The sequence below is a fragment of the Hylaeus volcanicus genome, chromosome 1 (genome assembly GCF_026283585.1).
Source record: "Hylaeus volcanicus isolate JK05 chromosome 1, UHH_iyHylVolc1.0_haploid, whole genome shotgun sequence".
In the NCBI taxonomy this organism is placed as follows: Eukaryota; Metazoa; Arthropoda; class Insecta; order Hymenoptera; family Colletidae; genus Hylaeus; species Hylaeus volcanicus.
The window spans coordinates 8,480,743-8,507,051 of NC_071976.1; the positions used below are offsets into that span (position 1 = coordinate 8,480,743).

The 26,309-nt window shown below is 38.8% G+C and overlaps 1 protein-coding gene across 1 annotated transcript in view; it reads left to right on the forward strand.

The window, feature by feature from the left end:
- The first annotated feature begins 276 nt into the window (after nt 1-276).
- Nucleotides 277-26,309, forward strand: part of LOC128876484 (epidermal growth factor receptor) — a 238,435-nt gene continuing 212,402 nt past the window's right edge. Inside the window, exon 1 of the mRNA XM_054122923.1 lies at nt 277-5,045. Coding sequence (XP_053978898.1) covers nt 4,964-5,045 — 82 coding nt within the window. The 5' untranslated portion in view covers nt 277-4,963. The remainder of the gene's footprint in view (nt 5,046-26,309) is intronic.

Here is a 26,309-nt window from a genome sequence, read left to right on the forward strand (position 1 = left end):
ATAACCGTTGTACGATCTAATCGTGATCTCGAATCTTTCATTGAAGATTTTTGCAGGGTGACGCATATCATTAATGCTAATTTACGAATTATATATATAGATTCGTTGTTGGTTGTTGCGAAAAAGAAAATTTGCAAATTATCGACACGCGTTCGAACCGTGTCCGCGCTTTAATTGAGATGCTAACGGTGATTGAATGTCTATATAACGCTCGAACGGGGTGCGAGATCTTGACGTCGTTGTTGGTTACGAAGGGTTTAAGAATTCATTTGCACACGATCGATCACTAAAATCGGTATCAGATGCCACTACAATCTCGCGGGAGGATAACGATTTTTTTCTTTGAGGTGCTACGTGGAGTTTTTGCCTCGGAAGCAGATTTCCAAAATCTCCTCACGCAGTAACGTCAAATAGATTGTAGCGGAAATATATTATTGACAAGTCAAAGTAAACAAGGTATAGTACAGTAAGCGAAGTAAACTTAGACGGAGCTTGAGTATATATATGAATATACAGGTTAAACAACACGTGCGCACCGAATATACATCTTGTTATTTATAATAAACGAATGTAAAAAGAGAAACAAAGTGTGTGGCGAACTTCGTCCCCTTCTTTATCCTTGAGTAATACATTTTGTTTTCGTTGTGTAAAAATTGAGATTAAGACGAATATGCTTTCCATTGTGTAGTATATTATTTTTAAGTTCATTTTATATTTAATCATTTTTGTCATATTTAGAATGCAAATCTTGGACTTGGAAAAATTAATCTTTGTTTATATTATCAAAAGGTACCAATCATAATGGCATGAGTAAAAAAAAACGATAGATTGTATTAAACTGTCATGTTTTATCATTTTTTTTTATCGAAGTGTGAAATCACGGTGTAGTTAAATGTTTTTTTGTTTGTATACATTACTATCCTTTTCAGTTATTCAATTTCTATTAAATAAGAGCACAGGGTGTAATGTAGTCCACATTATGAGATATAAGAGACAAGATTTTTCTCTTTCAAAACTTTCAAAAAGAATTACATTTGGTTTTCAGTATTTACAAAATAACTTCTCACCTAAGTTCATAAAACTCTTGTTACGTTCACATTGACATGATATAAAAGAAGAATTAATGAAAGATTTCTTCCGTTGGCGAGTAGAACGTACACAATTTTTTCAAATACATATACCCAACTGCTGGTGTCGCATGGCTTCGACAACAAACGTATTCGTTTGGGTTTCTTCCTCGAAAGAAAAAACTGCCCAAAGAAAGCGCACTTCGTGGATCCTGGATCCCATCTGGGATCCACCGCGTCCGAAAGATCTGGTATAATGATTTAAAACGAAAAAAAGTGTACGGTAAAAGAAATTTGCCACGAAAACATTCGCGTACATTTTTCAGAAGTCAGATCTTATTAACAATTATAAAGAAAATAATGAGACACCGTCAAAATTAAAATTGTTTTAATTAAGCAATTTCATTTTCAATATCAATGTCATAAATTTGGCATTAATTTATCAATTTGCCACAGTAGATAAGGAATAAAACTAACAAGTAGCTGTTTATTTGTGTTTCTCCGACTGGTTCAATTTTTATTGGTTTACTATGAATAATTTCATCATGCAATTCGAATTATAGGATTAATTTGCATCGTCAAATTTTATGTTCTACCAAAAGAGCAACGAGTAAACAATTATTTTCCTTTTACTGGTTATTCGACACTTTCATCTAGGAAAGAATTTTGCTCATCTCTGTATGACGCCAACCTACAGTGGTTATGCAGCATGGTCTTTGACAAAAACTTGCTACGACAAGAATGAAGATATATCATTTGTACTCACCAATCGAAACATATCGCATGAATAAAAATTCCCTTGAATTTACAGTCTCAGTCTTTCTTCTAACATCGACGAAGTGCGAAAAAACATCTCTTCTACACTCGATCCAAAAACACACACAATTAAACGGGTACGCGTTTTTTAAATCGGTCTTTCGATTAAAAATCGATATTATCTACAAGTCTGCTGGATGACAACTTAAAGTTGCCGTTTAAACGACCAAGTCTACGCCTACTATGGTTGTAAAAAATAATCCCGAAGTTATCTAAAAGATTCACTTGTTACCGAACACGTCGCGTCACATGTCTCCTCAGTAAAAGATTGTTTGACCACAGTGCTACCAAACGTTTAACGGTAAAGTGGCACTAATGACCGCCCAAAAATGTCCGATAATCAAATGTTCGATCTGTATCTTTCTTGAAAGTAGACGCTTCGAAATTTTAAACGTTGAAATAAAACTATCATAAGGTGTAGAATGCCAACAAAAAATGTTTATTATTTTATCTTATCGATTATATTTTAATTATCCATTTTTCTAGCGCCAATTGTTTGTATTTTGTATTTTAATTTCATTCGTTCATTTTTCGAGGATTAAACAGGTATACAAATAAATGTAAATATCCCAGTAACGATTTCAAACTTCGTTTATAAAACATTTGTTGCATTAATCGCACGTGTAGTTAAAAAAAAAATTGAAAAACATGTCAGTATTAAATAAAACAAAAAATGAGTTAAAGTAACTTAAATAGAAACCACACGTAGATTGTAATTTTACTCTGAAGATGTATTGCGTGTTATATCAATTTTTATTACGTTATGCGTGTTTCCCTGTTTCGCCGCTGTTTACAGCTCCGTCCGTCTCGAGTTTCCTTCGAGAAAGCCAGTTGCACGTACGCACGTACTCTAGGTGCGTGCCATGACGACGAGAAACCAGTCTCACGGCGATTTTTGCGACGATGAAACGACTACTGTCTTCAAGGAATCGACAGGGCCGTATATGCCTACATGTCTTACCTGCTTGGCTGGACAATGACCGTTTAAACGATGCGTTTGAATCTCAATCGACCATATACAACTTTTTCTACAATTTCAAGTCATTTCGCGGTTTTCAAACGCAACGTCACCGAGTAGAAGTACTATATAAAAGGTGTTCTCGAAAATGCACAAGTAATTCCTTGATCATAATTCTTAGAAATGTCGAGGATATATACTCTGTAATCATCCTTCCGATTTTCAGTCAGATACAGAAAAAACAGATGTTTTATTCGTCCGCGGGACACTTTCTTCGGAACAGCTTCGTGAATCGTCGGCGAGGTTCGTGAAGGCTCGTGTCGGGGCCCGCTAGGCCCAATCTGACCGGCACAGTTGCGCGCATTATTCCAAACGCGCGTGATTGTTGTTCGTGACGATCAAATAATCGTCATTTATAGTTTATCAATGTTTAGATTATCATTCGAGTCACTGTAGCAATTTGTTATAATAGTCTGTCTCCATTCGTTGACGTTTGTTGCGATTGAATTATCTTTCCGAACTGAGAGAATTCAAGGCTATAGAATAAACATAGATTATATTTATTCGGGGACACAAAATAACAGGCGTTACTAACATAGTTCAATTTATAGTCACGATAATAATGGTACTAATGATTTGAATTTTGTATTAAAACACCCTTTGAAATCATTTGCTATAGATAGATTATGCTTATATTATTTTATAAAATTTATCCAACTATACATTTATAGTCACGATAATAATAGTACTAATGATTTGAATTTTGTATTAAAACACCCTTTGAAATCGTTTGCTATAGATAGATTATGCTAATACTATTTTATAAAATTTATCCAACTATACATTTATAGTCACGATAATAATAGTACTAATGATTTGAATTTTGTATTAAAACACCTTTTGAAATCGTTTGCTATAGATAGATTATGCTAATACTATTTTATAAAATTTATCCAACTATACATTTATAGTCACGATAATAATAGTACTAATGATTTGAATTTTGTATTGAAACACCCTTTGAAATCGTTTGCTATAGATAGATTATGCTTATATTATTTTATAAAATTTATCCAACTATACATTTCGCTATCGTTTACATTTCGAAATCGTTTGCTATAGATAGATTATGCTTAAATTATTTTATAAAATTTATCCAACTGTACATTTCACGATGGTAGATGTTCGTAGAAATATAAACACATTCTTGCTATCATAGTTCCTAGAAACCTCGAGGCCATGACTGATAAACATCCTTCCGATTTTTAATCGGAATTTTAATTATTACGTATCCCAAAAAAAAAAAAAAATTGTTTCTTGGTCTCCCGGGGCACTTTCTTTGAAATAACTTCGTGAATCGTCGGTGGCACTCGTGAGGGTTCGTGTCGGGCCCACTCCGACCGCCACCTGTCGCCTTCGAACGGAATCACGACTAGTCTTTGACAAGGCGCGCGTATTCTTGACTCGGCCAGCGTGGGAGTAAGGCTGTCCACGAGAGACGCCTGTGAAGGTGGTCGATCAATCGCCTTCTTTCGTTTACGTTCAAGTTTCACGTTCGCGAACGTCGATTCTCTCGATCGATCGATCGTTGTCGTGATATATAAAATCGCGAGTGAGTGTTAACGAGTTAAAATCAACGCAATCTCGGTGCCTATATCGCGGAGTTAAACGAAAGATCGCGATACCGGCATCGTTACTACACGAATCACAGTGAAATCGGAGTCAACACGGTGTGCCCGCCGTGAATTCGCGTTCTGATTATCCGCGATCGCTGTTTGACACCGAAGAATTAGCGGAACTGAAGGTATAGTGTAATACGATGTAGACTTTGACTCTTCGCGAGTGGATTGACACAAAGACCTGTCGGGGTGATACCGGTGAAATTTTAACCGCACGATCGCGATAAGGGAACATGGTGCGAGTCGGTGGACGTTCCTCGATGTGAAACTTGGTACCGTTTCCGTTGTTGTCGTTGCATGCTTCGAAGGGCGTATAAAAATTCGGAGTGAAATTCAGTGCGGTATTTATACGGTGTGCGGTGCTAGTGTAGTGGATATGCGTCGATCTTTATTGTGAGGGTGCCAGAGGAATTCTTCCTGGATTGAAAGGCCCTGGATAAAAGATGGGACCAGCCAACATTCTTAGGGTTTGCGTGCTCTTCACGTTGGTGTACGTCCTTAACGCAGACGTCATCGAAGAAAGAGGTGAGTTTCTTGTTTACGTTTCCATCAGTCGAATTATACCAGATTTCACGTAAAATTTGTTATTTTTTAATATTAAACATATGTGACGTCCTGTGTTTAATCGAAGAGCGTCGAACGCTTGCACTCGAAACAGTTGCGCGTATTATTGCAACCGCACGTGATCGTTATTTGTCGTTGGCAAATAATCGTCATTTATAGTCTATCAATTTGTAGATTGTGTTTGAACGAACATTCGAGTCACTGTTGCAGTTTGTTATGATAATGAGTTCCTATTTGTTTGCGTTTTTGCAATCAATTTATCTTTTTCAACCGAGAGAGTCTATAGGATAAAAGTAGATTATGTTTTATGAAATACGTGTTTATTTGCAGACACGGAACAATGAATGTCGAAATCTGGAATCAATTATCTGCGATAATAATGATATTAATGATTTAAAAAACGATTCACGTTATCCAAATGGAGTCAATTTTTCAGTAATCTACAGTAAATTAGTAAATAACATTCATGTTTTGATGTTTGAGTTCAATAATAAATATGAATTTTATGTCTCCAAGAAAAGTCGATATTTTAATATAAATTTTTAAGTGCAAGTATTTCGATTAATTTCGAATAAAATTTGAACGTCGTGTTTAGTTAAAATGTTATCTTTCTCGCATGGGGAAATGATGTTTATTCGAGGAACTTTTCACATGTTCGTGTTTTTCTCGCAAAAGCAAAACACAAACACACCTCGGTGTGGGCTCTAATCGTACACCTCACATGTACGTTTCATCTTAAGTCACCTTATCAAAGTAAAGACAAGGAACTCGCTATCTCGTCGAAACAATAAGCAGACACTATTACCTTGGAGATAAGCAAATGAAAAGCCGGTGATAGAGTCACATGGGCGTGACTCTTTCCCTTTAGGTCGTGAAAATAAAATTGGAGTAACGATTCTGAATAGCATATAAGGCCAGAATGGAGCAGAATAAATGACAAAATTTTTGGAGCAACATTGAGCTTTGTTATTTGTTTTTCACTGGAGTTCTTTAATTAGAATTTATCTCATCTCTGCATAAGGCAAATCTGTGCTTCATTTTGATCTAAATTATAATAAATGTTGAAACAATTCAATTGTTTGGACCACAGATTCCTTCGTTTTTGGTCACATGGCTGCTGTGTACACGGCGAGTTAAATATATCTTGTTAAATGGCTAATTAGGCCTTAATAAGATCGGTTCACCCAGAGCGCTCGGGCAAGAATGAGGCCAATGGTACAACGCATCTCGTTGGAACTTTTGTTGAATTCATCAAACACGCCATCAGGTGCTTTCTCGTGTCAGTCTATTACTGCGACACAATCTATTCGCGCATGACCAGTGACTACGCTATGCTTAATTAAGAATTGATTCTCAATCCAGCGAACGCGGATGAATAATGTGCCGCGAGCACGCTTACGTAGCGCATGATTAGATTTGAAATTGACGATGACACTATTATTCCTCGTATCTACACGGTGTTTGATATTTTATTTCGTTCGGATAACGGATCGCTGACGATTATCTCGCGATTGGACGATTTTTCGCGCTTGTATCGAACTGTTTATTAACTGGAGCAGACGCTTGTCAAAGAGAACTTAAATTGCATTCGAGTAATAGATAACTAACGTGATTACGAACACCTTGCAGCGACTTATTCATCACGCGGACATTCATGGAACGCGCGAGTCTCGATAATTTCAATTTATAGCCTAAATTGTGATTTTTGTTGAATGGATCAAAAGTTGTTTATTTTTTAGTTGTTGTATGAACTTTATATAACTTTAAATTGTATGTATATATATATTTTACTGTATTTGTTTCCATTTTTCCAAATATACTCATGAACGAATTAAATTTTTTGTAAATAATTGTCAATATTCAAGTATGGCTTAACACGCATGACTATATTTAATAAAAAAAGGAACAAATACAAACGGTCAATTATATTGTAAACAACGTAATATTATTTTAATTCGTGAAACATTTATTATAACATTCATGAAGGGAGATCGAGTCACATCTCGCGTTAAATAAATTCATTTTAAGATAGACATATGAAAATCTGAATAACAAATGTGTGCACTAGAATATGAATGTGTTATTTTAAATATTCTGGCTTCATTTCCCCATTCAGATTTGCATTGCTTAGTACATGTATATGTATTTTTAGATAACCTTGCAATCTATTCCAAATATTCCCGTTATCTAAATTCTCTCAAATAAATGTACAATCGAACAGCTTATTACTAGAAGAGGCCCTCGTGCACGCGACGAATTATCTCTCGATCGATCTCTGGCCTCGATGACGCGCGGTTTATGTCGATCGATCGGCAGAATATTGCTGGAAGAAAGAGCAGCATTGAGATCTTATAAAAGCGAGGTACCAAATATGGGAGGGAAACGGCGGAATCAAAGATCATTCGCCGATTCTTCATTGAATTCTTCGACGGAGTATCGGCCGGTTGAAAAAGCCGCAGCAACCTGCGGAAGAGGCAAGAACGCGTTCCCTCGCGTTCTTGACGCAACGTCTCCTCTCTTTCCTCTCTTCAGTAATGCCGAGGAAAGACATAGAGGAGCGGTAGCCAGCCGACCATGAAGTCGAGACTCGAATCGAACGCTACAATTTCGCGGTGGGTATGTAACGATCGTGGATCGCGAACCAGAAATATGTTACTGATCTACGACGATCGACGGCGGCTACGATTCGTGTTTCTGCGTCCAATGGAAAGCTACCCGAAAACAAACAACACCGAACAGAGCGCGACTCCAAATTTCTAGATTCAAACGATATGTTCATTTCAAACAAATATCATTTATAATGATTATAAAATAAGATTCAGGATTTGGAAAATAAATTCCAAGATCTCGTTAATTATTTGGACTGTATGGGCGTGATTAAACCCGAATCGTCAACAAACGAAAAGGATAAGCCTGAAATCGTAACAAAACTGACAAACATGAATAAAAAGTTGTACGGTATCCGAATACTCCTCAGCTTTTATAACGGTGCCGATATTTTCTGAAAAATATAAAATGAATTAATAAAAAAGATGAAAAAGTAGAAGAATAACAACCGAATACGTAAATGCGAGGGTTGTTTCGTTTCGACAAGCATGGAGAATTGGAGCAGGTTCGGCGATCTTTTCTTTCGATCTTCGTGAGATCGATGACGGTTGAATTATCGAATGATCGTCGATTGCTAGTTAAACTGTCGCTATAGAGAAGCCACTGCCAATCGAGGGTTTGTTATCACCACTTGAGCGCTCGATGGAATGTTATTTTAATTAACGATTATTCGCCTGATTTCTTATGCACGCGCTCGGTATCCTTTCACTGCGTTAGAAACGTTTAAGAACATTATAAATTCACGTTCCAAGCTGCACGAGATGAAATCTGTTTCCCTCGGGGCTCCCCTCGCGCCTCGAACTTGTTAAACTCGTTTGCGTAGAACTTTTTAACGCGTATCTTTGGAGTGTAATTATTCTACCGAACGTTCTGCGCGAACGTAAGCGTCGCACAGTGGGAAAGAATTGAAAAAGCTGGTGACGCGTTGAGAGGAACATGAGGTTACTAAAAAATTATTAAATTGTCAAAGGGTGTGAGTTATTGGAAATGAAGGAAAAATTACTAAGAAGCTGCAATGCTTTCCAAGTCAGTTTGACAAATATTTTTATACGATTAGATCACTACGTTGGGTCAGTTATATTGTTACTAAATAGGTCATGGAAATATTTTATTTACAATAGATTATATCCAAAAAAAAAAATAATATAATCGATTCGACACCTGTATCACTGCAACAACCCCTTGCACTTTTATGTTCCAGTAGGTTGAAGAAGGTTTCTAAATGTTCCAAAAATATTTAAAGTAAAGCTTTGTTTTAACTTCAATTAAATTTTAAACCTCACTCTAAACTCCCTAATTATTCACTGCAAATGCAACTTTTTACCACACCCCTCCATGTTATACACCTCTAAGAAATCCTCTTAATGCTCATCATATTGAACACGGATTCGATTAAATTCCGATAACTAAGAAAAATTCAATTTCAATCGCGTTTGTCTAATTCGATCCCACTGTGCGTCGTATAGAAAATTAGTATGGGATTGTCATGGCGTTCCCACGAATTCGTAACGAGTCGCATGGATGCAAGGGAACGAGCCCCGGGTCAACACCACTTGAACCGATGTCGATGACGAAGATCGCAACCGATGACGCATCACCTCGCGAATCATCTTGCGCGATGATGTTTCCAAGTGATTTGACCATCGTAACGTTTGTCTCTTTGTTGGGTATCTGTGGTATGCGCGTGTCAATTTTCTTTCCCGCAACGTCTCATCGTTTCCCTAAAAATCTCTGAATATTTCAAGAACTAATCTCGAGTTAAATTATCTCCATGTAATTTTTTGTACAACCAGTTATTCTTTTAACCGCAATTAGTGTTTCATGAAAACAATTATTACAGTCAAGTTACATTAATTCACGCCGATACAGAGATCTTAAGTCACGTTTCTTAAAAACGGTGACGCTCTTGACGCACCGTGAATGAACTTTAGTAGCATTGGATTGTTCAACAATTGAGCTATCTCTGCTGGTGCAGCGACGGCAGCAGAAGCAATCAGGGTCGAGCGACAATGCATTCACCTCGTGCATCGACCACGCTTTACTTGGTACATTGTCTCGCGTTCTAACGATATACTTATTTCTCTATGTTACTTCGTGCCGAGCAAACTCAATTTCCGCTGGGTACGATCGTCGTGACGATTCCATAACAAATACACGGTCGCAAACACGAGGGTACTGACTTGTGTCGTTAAGAATGTTCACAACATTAGAAGTACTTCTTCGATAACGATTCCATGCTCTTTGCAAAGGTATTTATTAGGTTGGTGCATATGAAATGTCGTTTCTCGCATGTTTGAAATACTCGGAATCGTCCGTTTTACTCTATTCTATTGTTCATTGTTTCGTAATAATATCAAAAAGGAGAAAATATACTGTAAGACGTGCGCATAAAAAATAGTGGAAACATTTGGAATAGAATCGTTAGAACCTCAGTATTATGAGGATATTCGTGTGATTTTTTTATGCGAGTATAAACTTGTGAAAATGACGATGGAAGTTGTTGAAAACATAGAATTTGTATTCGGAGAAGAATTCAACCCTAAAAAATTCACGGCTGATGATTTTCCATAGAAAAGTAAATTAAGGGGAAATTACTGTTAACAATGATATTTTATGGGATATTATGGAATAGAATCCTCAACAAATAACAAGAGCGATATCTTCTCAATTGAAAGTTAGGATATGAATCTTTCGTAAGCCCTAACGTAATATTTCGAGGTACCTGGTGAAATCTATCGGAGAGATGCGAAAAAATACAATGAGTAGAGAAAATATAAGACTACTCGACTTCCTCGATAATTACATAGCAATTCCATGCTCACTGTATCTATGGAATCTATTACGAGATACTTCTTGAAGTCTACTAGTAACATGTGAGAAGGTAGAATGAATAGAAATATAGAGAGAATCTGAGGCTAGCTGGTCCCGTACTCCGGCACTAATAAAAGTAACGTGTTAATTAGGGAGAAGCGTGAAGCGGCTGTTCCGAATCAGTGGGAACACGGCTATCAATCTATATGTGAGGCTCCGCGGACCCACGTGTCTGGTAAACCGAGAAAGAGACCGAAGTAACGTAGTTCAATTACAAGGAACGCATTCACAGCTGGTTGTAGACACGAGCCTGAGTGTACCGGGCTTAACCGTAATTGTTTAATGGGCTAATGAAATGATACACCCGCCGAATCTAAGCGCGCACAAAAAGCCAATTGTACTCCACCGACATTCCACGATTATTCCGACTTCGCTGAATGATCCGTTCATGATGTGTCCACGAGGTGCCTCGTGTGTACATCTTGGTACTTGGTACCATTTCGGGCATGCACGCAATAAATGTTTCCATGAACAGTTGGCTCGCTGTTGTGCAATTTATTGTGTCGAGTTCATAGATTTAACGAAATTTATCTCTCGTGAGTACACAATTTAAATTACGATTGATACACTCTGCAATATTCTATTTTAAAATGGTGCACATTAAAACTCTAAACCTATTAATTTTCATAAGTTTTTCACGAACAATTTGTGGTCCATTTTCCTTAAAGTCTGTATTCTTAAAAGATGCAAAGTGAAAAACAATAGACTGAAATAGTCTTCTTAAAAGAATTCCAAAACTGTGACCTAACTTTTACCTACTCAGGTGTGTATTTTCCTTTAATAACGATGCAGAATAACGCATGCTATTTACGTGCGAAATTCCATTCCTCGGGATCATTATGTAAATCGAATACAAAATACTATGTTACACTTTTGCGACTTTCGAAGGAATACTTCGCAATAATTTCTAAACGTATCCACGAGACCCTGGTAATATACTTTGTGCATCGAAAACGAAAAACGTGGTGGTGGAATTCCGAGTAAAATGCAGTCCGTTTACCTTGCAAGCGAAAGATGCATCCTGCTGGGAGGGTTTAACGGTGACTACCTCTCCTCCATTCACGTTGCTTTTCATTCTGTGGAGGAATCTCCGAACGACCTGACTGCCGCAACGACGTAGGAGTTACTACGATACCATTAACTTCTACGTTGCGAGAGCAGTATTCTATAGTATACCTAAAAAAAAATGAAATAATTCTTCCTGCATCCTCGTTTATAGATCAAGGGAAGAGTGTATGTTCTTCGTTGAGAACAAAATTGAAGAATATGACATTTTTAATCTTGAATTTAAAATTATTCAACAAAGAAATTGAATGACATGAAAAGTACAATTCTTAATTTAACATTAGTAATTATTAGACTGCATATATTTATATATTTACGACAAATGTGAACATAGAAAAATAGATGAGGATGGGAAGAAATGCATAAATGTATAAAATATAAATAACTAGTCTAGTAATTATAATACCAACTCCGTGTTTTCCTTCTATTCATTACTTCTTAAGATTGGTATATTAATATTGCAATTATATTCAATCATAAACCAGTCGTGAAATCAATCTGCGTTATATTTTATTTTTATTTTACTTTTCCAGTCTCATTATATTTGCATTCAGAACAGACAGACTCGTATCAAAAAATAAGAAATAATGTTCTCAGCATCCAAGAGTGGACACGAAAGGGTATCCGTTACGGAGAATGATCTAATTGCCAGTTTCGCCCGGTTTCAACCGATTTCCAAGTAAATCCTATTTAACATACTATGGTATCCAGTTTTGACGTCGTATTATTAAAGGACGCGTCAACCGATGTCTGTTCGAAACAAAAAAAAACCGACCTTCTTGGTCGATGAAAAACTTCTGTACCCGTTTACGGCAGAACAGTCATTTCGTTGGAAACCTTCGAGCACGCAAGTTTAACCACATGCGTATACACCAAGCCAGAATAGCTGGTTTATATTATAATGGTTTCTGGAAACGCGATATGATTTTTAAATTGCTAGTAGCACTAGGAAATAAACGTTCCAACACGAATTTTTATTGGTTTGGTTATGCGAAAGAACTGTTTGAATATTTATTAGAGATGCCATGATGATTATTTATATGATTTTATTTTATTATTATATTTTATTATTATTTATTTAAAATATCAATTATAGACAGCCTGTATGTTGCATATGCTAATGGAATTGTTGTTCAGAGATATTTACTGTATCGTTAACGTAAATATAATTCAAACTTGAATTGTCATTAAAAGAGTAATGCATAAGTCTAGTTCATTTGCATGCTCCCATTTGTACACTTACTTTATTTACAATCTATTATCAAATGTATATATTTAATTCTAATATTTGTTTCTCCAATTCGTCAAAAGTTTATCACTTATTCGTTACACGCTTGTATTCAATTTTGCCCATCGTAACGTGGCGAGCCAATCCCACCTCAGCACACAGATCTTTTCTCTCCCGCCGCTTGCTTTTACTTACGTCGTCGATATTCAATCTTCCGTAAAAGACATTTTGCGGTTTTCGAGCGTCGATCGTTCCGTCGGTTCTCATCTGCTTTACTCTCGCGCGCTCGATACGTGAGAAAACGACGCGACGCTTCTTTCGAATCGCGAGCTGCCCGTGGAAAGAAATGCACGCTCGAAATCGAGTCCCGTCGCTGTCGATGAGCAAGTTCAAAGACCCGCGCGCACGCATTCATCGCGACGGAAGGTTTTGAATCAGCCCTCGAACCGGGGATCAACCTTTTTACGATCGAGTATTGAAGTTCAACGGCGCCGGTCTTACCGATGCATAATCCGAACGGAGATATTCACCGTCATGTCCGGCGTGAAATTTGAATCATACGAGTCTCAAGGAGCATGGTCACACTTCGAGGGTCACTAACAGGAAAGGATCTTAGCCTCCTCTTAATGGCGGCTGATTGTAAGCGTCTAAGCGTCGTTATCCGACGAAGCAAAAAGGACCATCGTGACGTCGCCTTAGAGCTGGCCTGCTCGACCAGTCGTTCGCGACGTGTTTCTTGGTGGGTCTTTCGTTTCATGACTATTACTTGTACTTACTGCTGGAGTCATATTTTATACTTGGCCACGGGTAAATTGAACAAACCCGTCAGAGTCGTATTCTAATATCAAAACAAACGGATATTTAATATATACAAATTACTTGCACTTACTGCTGGAGCCATATTTTATACTTGACCATAGGCAAAGTGAACAAATCCATCAGAGTCGTATTTTAATATCAAAACAAACGGATATTTAATATATAGAAACTTGGAAGCATGTCGAAGATAAATATTCTGTTGTGACACATATAGCACGTGGACATATTAAATATATAAAACAGTTCGTATTTGGAAAATTTTTTTCATTCACTATATCTCCAGACAGATCTCAAAATCTCAGAGTCTCAAAATTTCAGAGTTTCAGAGTCTCAAAATCTCAGGATCTCAGAGTCTCGTAGTCTCAAATCTCAGAGTCTCAAAATCTCAGAGTCAGAGTCTTAGAAACTCAGAGTCAGAGTCTCAGTATCTCTTTGTAATCTCTGAATCTTTAGAGGCACCCTGTATAAACGTATGTGAATGGAAGCAATAATATCAATACTTATACATTTATTGTTTACCCGAGGAAAAAAAAACGAAACATTCTACGGCTTCGTTTCTCTTCCGTCGAATAAAAAGAAGAAGCCTCGGAAACATTACTCGATTCGCGGAAGATCCGTAATGCGGCGGGTACCGCCTTTGTTCCCAGTATTGGGAATCAAATGACCGAAACCTACAGAGACACTCTTAGATAGCGAAACACACGCCAAACGAGTGAAATTCTACGAATTGTTGAAAAATCGGATTATAAGCGATACAATAGTGCGATATTACTGTAATTACTGTATGATTTACGAAACGTAAACATGGACTTTCTATTGCACGCTGAGCGAGCAATCGTTGCTCACTGGACCGCGTACTGGAAACGTGTAAAGAAAGTGTGTTCAGCATCGGTAATTAATTAAAAAGTAAACTCGGATCGAAAGGCTTATGCGAGGGCAGAGAAGGGTAACGTATTCTTATCCAGATTTAAATTTCGAATAAAGAGTGAAAGGTGAACAACATTTGATCCATTATTCGTTGGATAAAAATTAAAATTTGATTTTTAGGGGGACACAAACTGGGAATTCCTTTTCAAATTTAGATTTGTTTCAATAATACATTAATTATACTCAATATTATTTTATTCCATGTGTAGTTTTCTTCAAAACATTGAAACCTAGAAAGAAATTTTCAATTTTTATAAGTTATTATATTCTTGTATGGTTTTTGCTTGAAGAATTCAAACGAATTATTTACTTGTAATAATTGCAAGTTACAAAACGACTGAAATCCAACATTTCAGAACGCTATAATCAATAACACTTCTGTTTAAAATTTTTAATTGTACTCCTTATACAGTGTTTCTACAAAAGGCTGTAACTTTTCCAAATACAGCCCCAAGTTTTCCAAATGTAATTCTACAGTCTTGAGATCCTAGAAACTGTTGTTAATAAAACGGTCGATTTCCTATCGTAACAAACTCCGTCTTGATTACGTGCTCCATCTAAATACTGCTGCGAAAACATTTCCGGCGCGAGAAACGGTCTATTGTTCGTAGAAAGTTTTCCGCGATCACAAACAGACGAGAAAACAAGGATTCCTTTGATAGTTCCAAGTCTGGAGAGCAACCTCCTTGAGACGAACTGGCTCGAGCAATAATACATAGTGACTTAACACCAGCAACACTCGGTGCGCCTCGGGTGCGAAGTGAGCATAAATGCGAGACGGTGGAGTTTAATTGAGGTTGATGAGGGGGGCGCTCGTATTGGCCCGGAATTCAATGCCGCGATGATGTTCCTTGCTTGTAGCAAGACGTTGTCTTGGACAGAATGCGTCGGAAAAATCGATGAACTCGCCTAATTCTCCGTCTGTCGATTCTGGATCGTGCAACCGTTGCCTTGAAACTCGATTTTGGAAAGATTGGCTCTTATAAACATTTCTGCATATAATAACAATGGTGTCATTTGAAACAACCTGTAGTATGCGTTTGTATATATATGTATATTCCTTATTTAGTATAAAATATTTTCATGAATTTTGATGTAGCATTTATTTAGACCAGGGTTTCTCAAAATGAATCTATCTATACTCTTAGAGAATTAAAAAATTGTTGGCAGACTTGCTAGGATAGAATTAACTTCTTTTTATTTAGATAAATATATATTTATGTTTTGATTTTTGCCACAGTGTTTGCTGAAACAGTACATAGAGATAAATATACTACAAAATGGGGAACTCAAATATGTCTGCTTGGAATTTACTTAAAATCATATTGTTATATTTTATATTGAGTTCATAAAGAAATGTCAAATTGTTTAGTGGTCTGTACGGTATGGCTCTATTAATAGAAATGAATTATTACGCACAGCAGCTTTCTTACTTCACGGTATAATGATTCTCCTTCTTCAGAGAGCTCACTGACCCCCATCGACACGTTGGCGGGCTCCAGATTGAGAAACCCTGATCTAGATCATAAATGACCAGATCAGGTGCAGCTATTTACTACAGTGAATGGTCATAAAGAATAATTACTAATCTAGAAATGTGTATGCAAATTCATATTTCTGCAGACATAGAGCACATAAAATTTAAATACGAGTATCTTTTGTCTTCTAAACAGTGTTTTACTTTCGATCATTCATATATTTTTGAATTTTTGCATATCATCTTTCATTTCTCCGCGTTTCCAATCGCCATACACGCATAAATTAAACTTCTGCAGTCTAACTCAACCACCAAAGAGATCATTTGACTTAATTCTCGTTTGCGATAAATTTCATTAAAGTACCACGAGTAATTAACAGTACTTAAATTTCTTAACGACGAACGACCGCGAGAAGAACATTGGGTCGAAACGCTTTATCCTTCCTAGTATGCCTTTCATGGCATTCCATGTGGTCATTCTCTAAATGCCTGTCTTACGCTCGTCTATACATAGGTGCTTCTTATCAAGCGCGTTTTGTACGCGGCTCGTACGATACTGACTCTTTGAATGGAGGCGTTCCAGCTGCTTCGAAGATCGAGTCGTCAGCATCCTGTCCCAAGACACGCTCCCGTTTATATAGGCGAGAGCAACAAAGATGACGAGGCCAAGGAAGTGTATCTTTCGCGGATGCTCGGGAAACGATATCGCGGCACTGACCTCGAAACTGATAGAATCGCGTACAACGAGGGAATAATCGCTAATGGATGCCTGCGCATTAATAAGTTCACTTATTAGACGATAGATAATGGATAGACGTGGATACCGCTAGTTCCTTTCTAATATAGAACGGAGCTAACAAGCGCTAGCCATACGACTACAGAAAACAAAAATAAACTCCAGCCTTCAACATTTAGGAATTCGATCGTACTTCAGGAATTAGAAAAAGTTGTATTTAATTGGGCTCCTATTTTATTGAAGCTCCTAGGGTTGATCTGCTAAGATCCTTGTATAAAATGGGTTTTCAGTTGCCCTTAAACATTGATATATTTATAGCCGAGCCGAACATCAAAACTTGTCTGCGAATCTTTTCCTTTTTTAACGACTGTTCTATCCATTTAAAAATATAGTCTATTAATTGTACGTTATTTGTATCACCATTGTATTGCAATGAATTAATTTTTTTTCTGTACATGGAGGTGTTAAGGACATTCGAAGATCATCAACTTTTTTTCAGACAAAATTTTGACTAGTAAAAGTAAACTATTACTCCCTTAAAAACAAGCATAGTAAACTAGTAATTTATAAACAAACCCACGTGACATTATATATCTATACTCATATTATATATCGAACACACTTTCCAAAAATCTTCTCATAATTCTATTTTCTTTTTCTTTCTTTTTTACAACACGCGACCAGAACGCGTTCTTTTTTGTTTTTGGCAAGTTCTCCACCCAATTGAAAAAAAAATTCATTTTAAATATCTCTGATCCAATGCATTCTTCCTACAGCATCCAAGCATTTATAGCAGCTACGCCTAATATATGTATATCCTTCAGCAACTGCGTCTTTTTTTTTATGGTTCTACGCCATGGTTCTCACGCAAGAGACTGAATAGAAATTTTGTTACAGCAATTAATAGGATGCGTGCTAATCGTTACCACTTGGTAGCTTCATCGGCACGTATAAACATAATAACGAGCAGTAGTTGTAGATGTGGCCAAAGCGATGAGGATTTAAATCACATCATTTGCCAATGTGAATTGTATGAAGCTCCTAGGGTTGATCTGCTAAGATCCTTGTATAAAACGGGTTTTCAGTTGCCCTTAAACATTGATATATTTATAGCCGAGCCGAACATCGAAACTTGTCTGCGAATCTTTTCCTTTTTTAACGACTGTTCTATCCATTTAAGAATATAGTCTATTAATTGTACGTTATTTGTATCACCATTGTATTGCAAACATTGTAAAGCGAAATGGATCCTATAGGGTCTTAAGAGCTTTAAATAAAAGAAAAAAAAAAACTGCGTCTTTCAAAAAGGTGTATTTCTGCGACGTTTAATCGTTGCCTCGAGAGGTCCGATAACGACGCGTCGAACCGGAGTTATCAAAGCAGCAACCTGTCGAGTAAGTTCATAAAAGTCGCGGCCAAGGTACGGAACCCGGTCGTAAAATCGCAGGAGATGCGACGGGTGACCGTCGCTCGCGACTATGGTCTCCGAACGCGGTTCCTGAAAGTTTTCGATCGGTGGATCCCGGTCGTGGACAACCCCACCACATGGTCGCAGGTTGCGTGCCGCGTCCACGGAGCAAGAACCTTCCCTTCGGGCAGGAGTAACGCGTACGTTTCGCGACCATCCTCTGCTACCTTCGACATTCCTTCCCGTCCAGCACATCCCGTCCCCTGTTCCATTCAGGCATAATAACCGTGCAGTTTCCCAGCGCGTCTTCAATGGGCGAAGATTGCACGCTACGAGACCTCGGGCCGGTCCTCTCCGTCCTCTTCCTCTCCCGCGAACACTTGTACCCTCTCTTTCTCGTCTTCGTTATTTCTCTCCCTTCTTTCACCCTTTCTTCGTCTTTCTGTTCTGTCCTGCGCGGCCTCCTCCTCCTCGTCGTTTGTATTTCTTCTTCTCCCCCTTCTAATTTCGCTCGATGCTCGTCCACGAGGAGTACGGAACAACGGCACATCGCGGATGCGATTTTTACCTTCTGGTCAGTTTCACGGAATCCGCAGGTATCGGTTTGAGAATCGAATTTCGAGATGGGCGCTTCCAGATGGGTCCAGGGTGAATGGGATTCTGCTTGCGAAATTGGAAGTACAAGCAGTTTGTTGGACAGGAGGTTGGTGTTTAAGGTCTTGAAGGGACTCGAGCTCTACTTCCCTTGCGATAGCTTTGATTCAGTGGTGATGCAAGTACAAATTTGTTTACTTCTAATTTGAGATTTTATTCAGGCTAGCATAAAAATTTCAACCTTCGAAAGGATCTGCATATTTTTCTTAACCCTCTATGGGTCTACGTAACTTTTAGATCGCATGCTAATATATCGATATTTTACCAAGTAATTTTAGTTTTCTCACAAGGTAACGTATACAGTCAGTCCCATAAGTATTCGTACTCTCTATATCTATAGTAGCCTGGCAATCTATTGAAGAAATTTGTGTAATTTATTTTAATTCAACTAATTTATTTCATTTTAAACCAATTTTATTTGGAGACATGAAACATTCATTTAAATTAAACAAATTTCTTCAATAAATATAGAGGGTACGAATACTTATGGGACTGACTGTATGCCTTAATTGTGAAATATAATGTCTCTGATAACCATCAACAACATTGATGACGATTAACAGCACCATCAACTTTAAATATCAAAGTAAATGGATTTGCATTTATGTAGTTTATCTCTAAAAACAGTCACGGTAGTATCTCTTCCAGCTAATATTAACATTCAACCAGGCCATGGAACCTAATGGATCGATCCTCATTTCGAAAGCATCTGGTCTTCCTCGTCATCCTTTCATTCGGAGAACGTATTCAGTAAAGATCCGCGATAATCGATTTCCTCGTTGTCCGTGGAAGCGACGAGCGGCGATTCGCGCGCAAAACAGAGTCCAACAGACCCTAATTATAGTAAAGTCACAGGGGGCGATGTATACAAGGGAATATCGTGCTCTTGCCGTTTTCTCACGTGTTCTTCTAGTCTCTCGTCACGCGAGTAAAGGCGACATCCGATTCCCAGTAGGAAAAAGGTACGCGTCGTTACGATGCGAAGGAACGTTTCTTTATTTTCCCTAGTCATTCGACACGCTATCTCATGGATCGCGCATGCTGCCGACTTTAAGGAAAATCTCTGGCAAAAGAAATGTTTCGTTCTCCTGGTCAGCGGGTTATTTGCAATTGAAATTCGTGCGTCGTGCATCGTATTGTACTTTATTACGCGTTAATGGAAACGAGATATTTCTCAGAGGAGAAAGCAGACTTTCGCCTTCGGGTTACGAAAGATTGACATGAGGAAAAACTGAGGTAGCCTTTAGAAATTTCCTTTTAATGCGGAGTGTGATTACTTTACATTTGTGTACGTCAGATGCTAAAGATAGCGAGTTTTGGAATTTATTTTTCTTTTCGATTCTCGATTTTTTTGTAATGGCTCGGTGTTAAACATTTTTGACACAGTATTTTTGTATCCTTTTAACCGCAATACAAAATTATACGAAAATTAAAATATCTGAATATTTTTCAGGAATAAGGTTGAATCGATCAATGTGATTAGCCATTAGTTTTACGAGAGTCTAAATTATTTAAGAAAATTTAATAGACGTATAGTGTAATATGTACACTTTTAGATAGAATTAACAAAAATAATGTGTAAGGAATTACTTTATTTGTCAATTCATCATTCTGCTGTAACACCTTGGATATAAATTCTTACTTATATCTACGAAATATACTTTATCGCATCACAGAGGCTTAATCTGCAGTTTGTAGTATTTCGATGCACTAATCGTCGACGTCAATTACTATCAGTAACGTAACAATATCACAAGCGAAACACCGCGAAGAGATTTCCATCATCTAACCTTCACTTTATTTCACTTCCTAATGGATACCAATCGAGCGATCGGCAAGAAATTAATATGTCTCGAAATCCATGGTGCTTAAACGATCATCGCACGATGGTTATGATAACTGTATCACGAATGCTCGGTATGTTAGCGGATTCCACGTAAGCCCTTCGACTCGTCGGAATCCTGGTGTGCGCGTTCAACAAAAGAATCGTATTGCTCGGCCATGTAAGGCGATGTTTTCCTGTACGACGACGAGCTCGTGTAAAATTGCGACGTACGCTCGTGTACCGAAAGGATGAAGAACGAGCCACATCCGTCCGTCTCAGGCGGTTCGATACGCGGCAAGACGAGGCCGTGCTCGCAAGGTGGCTCCCTTCTATACCAAATGGGGCAACCAGTCTCGAAGAAAACAGCCCAGATATGTCTCCTGGGACTTAGTGCTCGTCCAAACCGGGACTCGATATCGCGAACTCGCGTTCTGTTCTCTTCGTCTCGGTCGGGGTGAATGTCCACCCGTCGTCGTTGGCCAGACTGGATGAACAAGTGAACTCGAGCTCCCATTCCTTCGCGTCTTCGGCCTGTCCATCTAACCTTCGAGACCGACGCTACACTCGACGCCGATCGCTCTCGGTCACGCATGGCGAATGCCTCTTCGATTGATTGAGAAAAAACAAAAACTTGCAACGTTTACTGAAGATCTTCATAGCTGCAGCATTTCGTAGTCAAGACTAGTGATAAACTATTGCTATATTTGGAGGAGGTTTATTTTATTTTATTTTTTTTTTTATTTAATTTAATTACGTCAATGCTCCATATGTAGAGGTCGTAATAAGATTCATGATAAGCTGATAAACCACTCCTGTGAGATATAAAACAAAACAAACATCGACAGTCAAATTTGCACTAACCAGAGCAAACCAACCATATTCATTGTATAAAATCATATATATAGGATTTTGTAGCCATTTATTTATTTTTATAATTTTGAATTCAATTTATAAATTAAATCCTACCTGCAAATGTAATTAATACCTTACGTTCTTTTATTTTCATACTCAATTTTCTGTTCATTTACTTAACATTCAGAAGTATGAAACACTTAAATATACACCTGAAATAGCCCTGAAAAAAATATTTCATATATGTACTCGCATTCTTTTAATAATTCTAAATCCATTTTGAAAAGGGTCCTCACCCAATGCATAAAGTTACAAATATTTTATAAATTTCCTCACGACTCCTCATTAAATACCAAACCAAAACCACGTTACTCCAAAATGACAGCGACACCAGAATGCTCCAAAACGTCCGCAAACGTGGTCCCAACCGAGTGAAACCGAAGAGTTTCATTGAAAGCACGCAAGAAGGAAAGACTCCGTCACATGGCGTTGACTGTGGTTGAAATCGCACAAACCTCACTTCCTCTCCCGACTCTGGTTCGCCGAGCGAAATGCACGAGTCTCTTTTGCACCTCCAGGACATCCCCCGTACGTCGCATGATACGGCATGTGCACCGAGAAAATGGCGCATCCGCGAAGAATAGGTATAAAGAAAATCTGGCTGGGCTATTGTTAGCCAGGACTCCGGGGAATCTCGGATGGTGCGGCGGCGGTGGACGAGACAGGAGGTCCAGGAGGGATGAAAGACACCGAGGGTTAGGTTACTCGAGGGACCACGACACTCAGGTACCGCATTGTTGCGTCGTAGTCGTGGTACGAATCGCCGTGGCCCTACGCTGGGCAACGCGGAGGTGGACGAGCAAGCGAGACTAACCTGCGAGCCTGTTTGTATGTAGGTGGCACTGAACTTGAGACGGGAACTCGCCTCGAAGGGACACAAAAAAGGAAGGGGGCATAGTTAGTTTGCATGCACCTTGCGGTTGAGCCGTGTTTAGAACCGTAAGGATCCCTCGAGCAAAAAGATAAGAGGCGAAGGATGAACAACCTTAGGACAACCGTGCTAGGATGTCCCAAAAGTACCTTTCGTAATTTACTTGACTCTTTTAAGCAACGTTTAGTCAAACGTGTAGCCTGGTTGATGTTGCCAACGATGTATGTCCTTTGAACGATATTAATCTACTCGAGCACCTTTATGAAACCATTCTTCCAAAATTGCTTCGATTTACTTGCCAAATATAGACGAGGTTTTCCATGTCATTTAAAAAATCGAATTTTTTAAAAGATGCCGAGGCTTGAAGAAGAAGAAGAATGGGCTAGGATATCCCAATCAAATTCTTACGAGAGGCTAAAGAAACCCGCAGACAGGCACTGTTATAATAGAAGACAATGGTCTATTTATCAATTCTAGACGTTTAGTCCAAGCCCTCAAGCTCCTTGATATGGTTATCAACCATTATTCGCGCAATAATTAGAGTACTTCAGATCTCACGAATCATAGTGTATCACAAGTTTTCATCGCCTACGTCTCGATGACATTCGTATCCGTTCCGAGTAGTCGGCCTCTCGCTCTCCACTTGCCAGACCAGAGGCCTGCGAATCTGAACCTTCTAAACCAGTTTCGAACTGTCTGGACAATCACAATATGATCTCTCTACGCGACGCAAGCCTTATCAACCATGCCATCGTACTACGTTGCTTTCTTTAAAAAAAAAACAGTGTACCTTTGCATGCCTCGAATACTTATTCTAGCTCGCCATTTTTTTATGAAGGACTAGCGAAAACCAGAACGTTGGATAGCTTTAAAGGACAAGCATACTAACAGAGCCGAATAAATTACGAAAGAAACTTTTGGAATAATCTAGTAAGCAAAAAATAAATTGTTGAAAAACTAACTGTCGATACTTGGACAGGTTTACAAACAACTCCAGATGCGACATCGATAGTTCCCGCTGCTAATCATCTTGGACAAAGCAGCTGAGCGAAGATCTTGGTCGGTGCGCGCGTTGGCCACCCATGCAGCGTGCTGAAATGCAACGTGTGCGAGATGCGAGTTCGTCGCCGTAGTGAAAGAACCACCATAGCGCGGCGAGGATATAACGTTACATTCTGGTAGCAGGCTTGGTATGGGAACGCCACTAAGATGGAAGTGCGAGAAGAAGCGGCGGCATCCGTGTACGCTTGCCACTCGTCGGACACAATCGTGGTTAAGGAACACCGTGTTGGTTCAACCTGGTGTACGCGCGAGGAACAAGATACTCTTCAGTTACGTTCGTAGAGAGTAGGTTTACTTTGATTCCGCGATACGCTAAGCACATGACCGAATTATATGCCCATGAGTTCATTCGAGGACTATCGATGAGACAGATTGACACCTGAAACCATGGTTGGAACATTTCATTGGGTTTCAAATTGGCGAGGTTGGCTAGGTTTAGTTTATGGTAATCTCAATGGCAAATTATATTACATTATAATAGTTATAATTTTATATAGTAATATAGTAATAATACAGTTTATAATATTATATTTTATATTAGTTAATTATATTGCGTTGCATGCATAAGTTCCGTAGGTTTCTGTACTGAATTATTTTGTAAACCAAATGAACTCTATACATTCTTAAAGAAACTGAAAATTATATTATCTCAACAATTACGATCTGTACAATTCCTTTTATGGAATTTCCAACGGTGAAGATTTTTTTTTTATCATTTGAGCCCGAATGAAACTTTCTATTGAATGTTATGTACCATTACACACGTTCGTACATGACGTACTTGTGCTTGATGCTACTTTGATTTATTTGTTCGTGCTACTCGAATGGAAACCTCCAAGAAAGAGTACGCTTTTAAAAATCGATCTAATCTGATCTCTACCAAAGTTCTCCGGACTTCCAACGTCCCTCAGAAAGGACATCCGAGTGCAAAGGGCTAGAATTGCAACCACAGACACTCATCAAAGTACCTCAAGGGGTTAAACCAATCGAACGTTTCGTATAACGATCTTGTATTAAAGAATGTTTCAATGTGTGAAGACCAGAGTACCATCGGCCGTTGGAAAGATCCAAGCCCTTATTCGGCAACCCGAGTTGTTTGCTGTCTTTTGGGTCTGAATTTTTTTCCAGGCCCCAGGCGCAGCTTAGCGAAAACGGAGCCGCACGCAAAGTTCGTTTCGCCAGCGCGCCGCAGGAGAGGACATCGTGTTCTCGTAAAAAGAAGAAAAAAAAAGGTCGGTTCGCCGGCCATGTGCGCATGGTTGGCACACTTGGTAGCAGCACCGTGTAGAAGCACATGTCGAGCTTCTTGCCGACCATTTTTTCGCCGGGAGTCAAGAGACGCCTTCTACCTCGTCCTTAACGTGCGAGCGGGTAACGCGCCTTGCGAACACGCGTGAAATTACCCCGATGTTGATTGCCTGTACGAAACAAGCCGGCAGTAAAATTGACCGTGTAACACCGTGACAAAGTCGACCCAAACTGCCACTGGCTTTCGTGCTCTGTATAACCAGCTTAACGTGCTCGATGTGTCTTAATAGGATGACTTTATTCCGAAGTGCAGTTCCGTAAACAAGAGTTATATCCTCCACGCGGTGGCTGTTGGAATTTCAAAGGCTGCTGCGGTTGTTTGGATAATGTATAAAACTGATGTATCGTTTCGTAGACACTATCCCTTTCTCTGCGATATTCTACAACTTAGGATGTTATGCACATTCATTTTAATATCACGTGGCCCTCCTCCTTGTCTTAACTACTCGTATCATATATTTTATGACTTCAGTATCTTATCAGTAATCTTGAATTTTCCTCTTCAAATCAGTTAACGTCATATTCGAAGATACAATGAGTGATCTAACTGATACGAACAATTCAAGATTACCACTTTGATTGATGTTTAATTAAGAATGGAACTGAAAGCATAATAAAAATGGTACCTCACATAGTACCTAACCTTTAGCAGCAAACCTTTAGCAACAAACGTCGTACATGGTCATTATGCCACACAATCTTCACTTAACCATACTGGATGAAGGAGGAGGTATTGAACGTGTAAATCAATCCTAGGTTCTCTTACTGGTCTCGTTATGGGAAAAGAAAGACACGCTGACATCACGCGCGTCTTCCCGCGCTCTTTGCAGTATGTTTTTCTTCGACCATTCTTTCTTCGCTCTTCTTTATCCATCTTTGACGATATATAATATCGCATCTTTTTTTCCCTCGGAATCAGGTCTGCCAGCGACCACTCTCGCCAGAGAAAAAAAAAGCACGCGAGGCTTCGGTTGATCTGTGGTTAAGGAACCTGCTGAATTATTTAGTCTGTCACTAATAATTATCCCGACCGAAGCTAACCGAGCCCAGGCGTTGGACTTTTTTCTTACCAGCGTCCTACAAACCTCGTTGCCACGGTACGCAGTCGCAAACTACGCTCCGAAACGCCACGCGGCCGAAGCGTTAATTGCGCGCATAGAAATTGAATTCGAAACGGTCGTCTCGTTTCGGAGCATTTGGGATTCACTGGCATTGAGGTTGGTGACGTTCGGTCTTCCTTTTTTCAAAAAACTGTTGAATGGTAATTATTAGATGGGCCGGGACTGGTTTTCGGTGGTGGACAGAATGAAAACGGTGGGTGGAAGACGCGCAACGATGGCCCCCTCGACGGCCATTGTGTTTACCCGACTATTCTTCCACCCTCGAAATTCTCGCTGCTCCCTCCCTTCGATCCCGATGACACGAGAGAGATTTCTCCTCGAAACGAAAGATAGG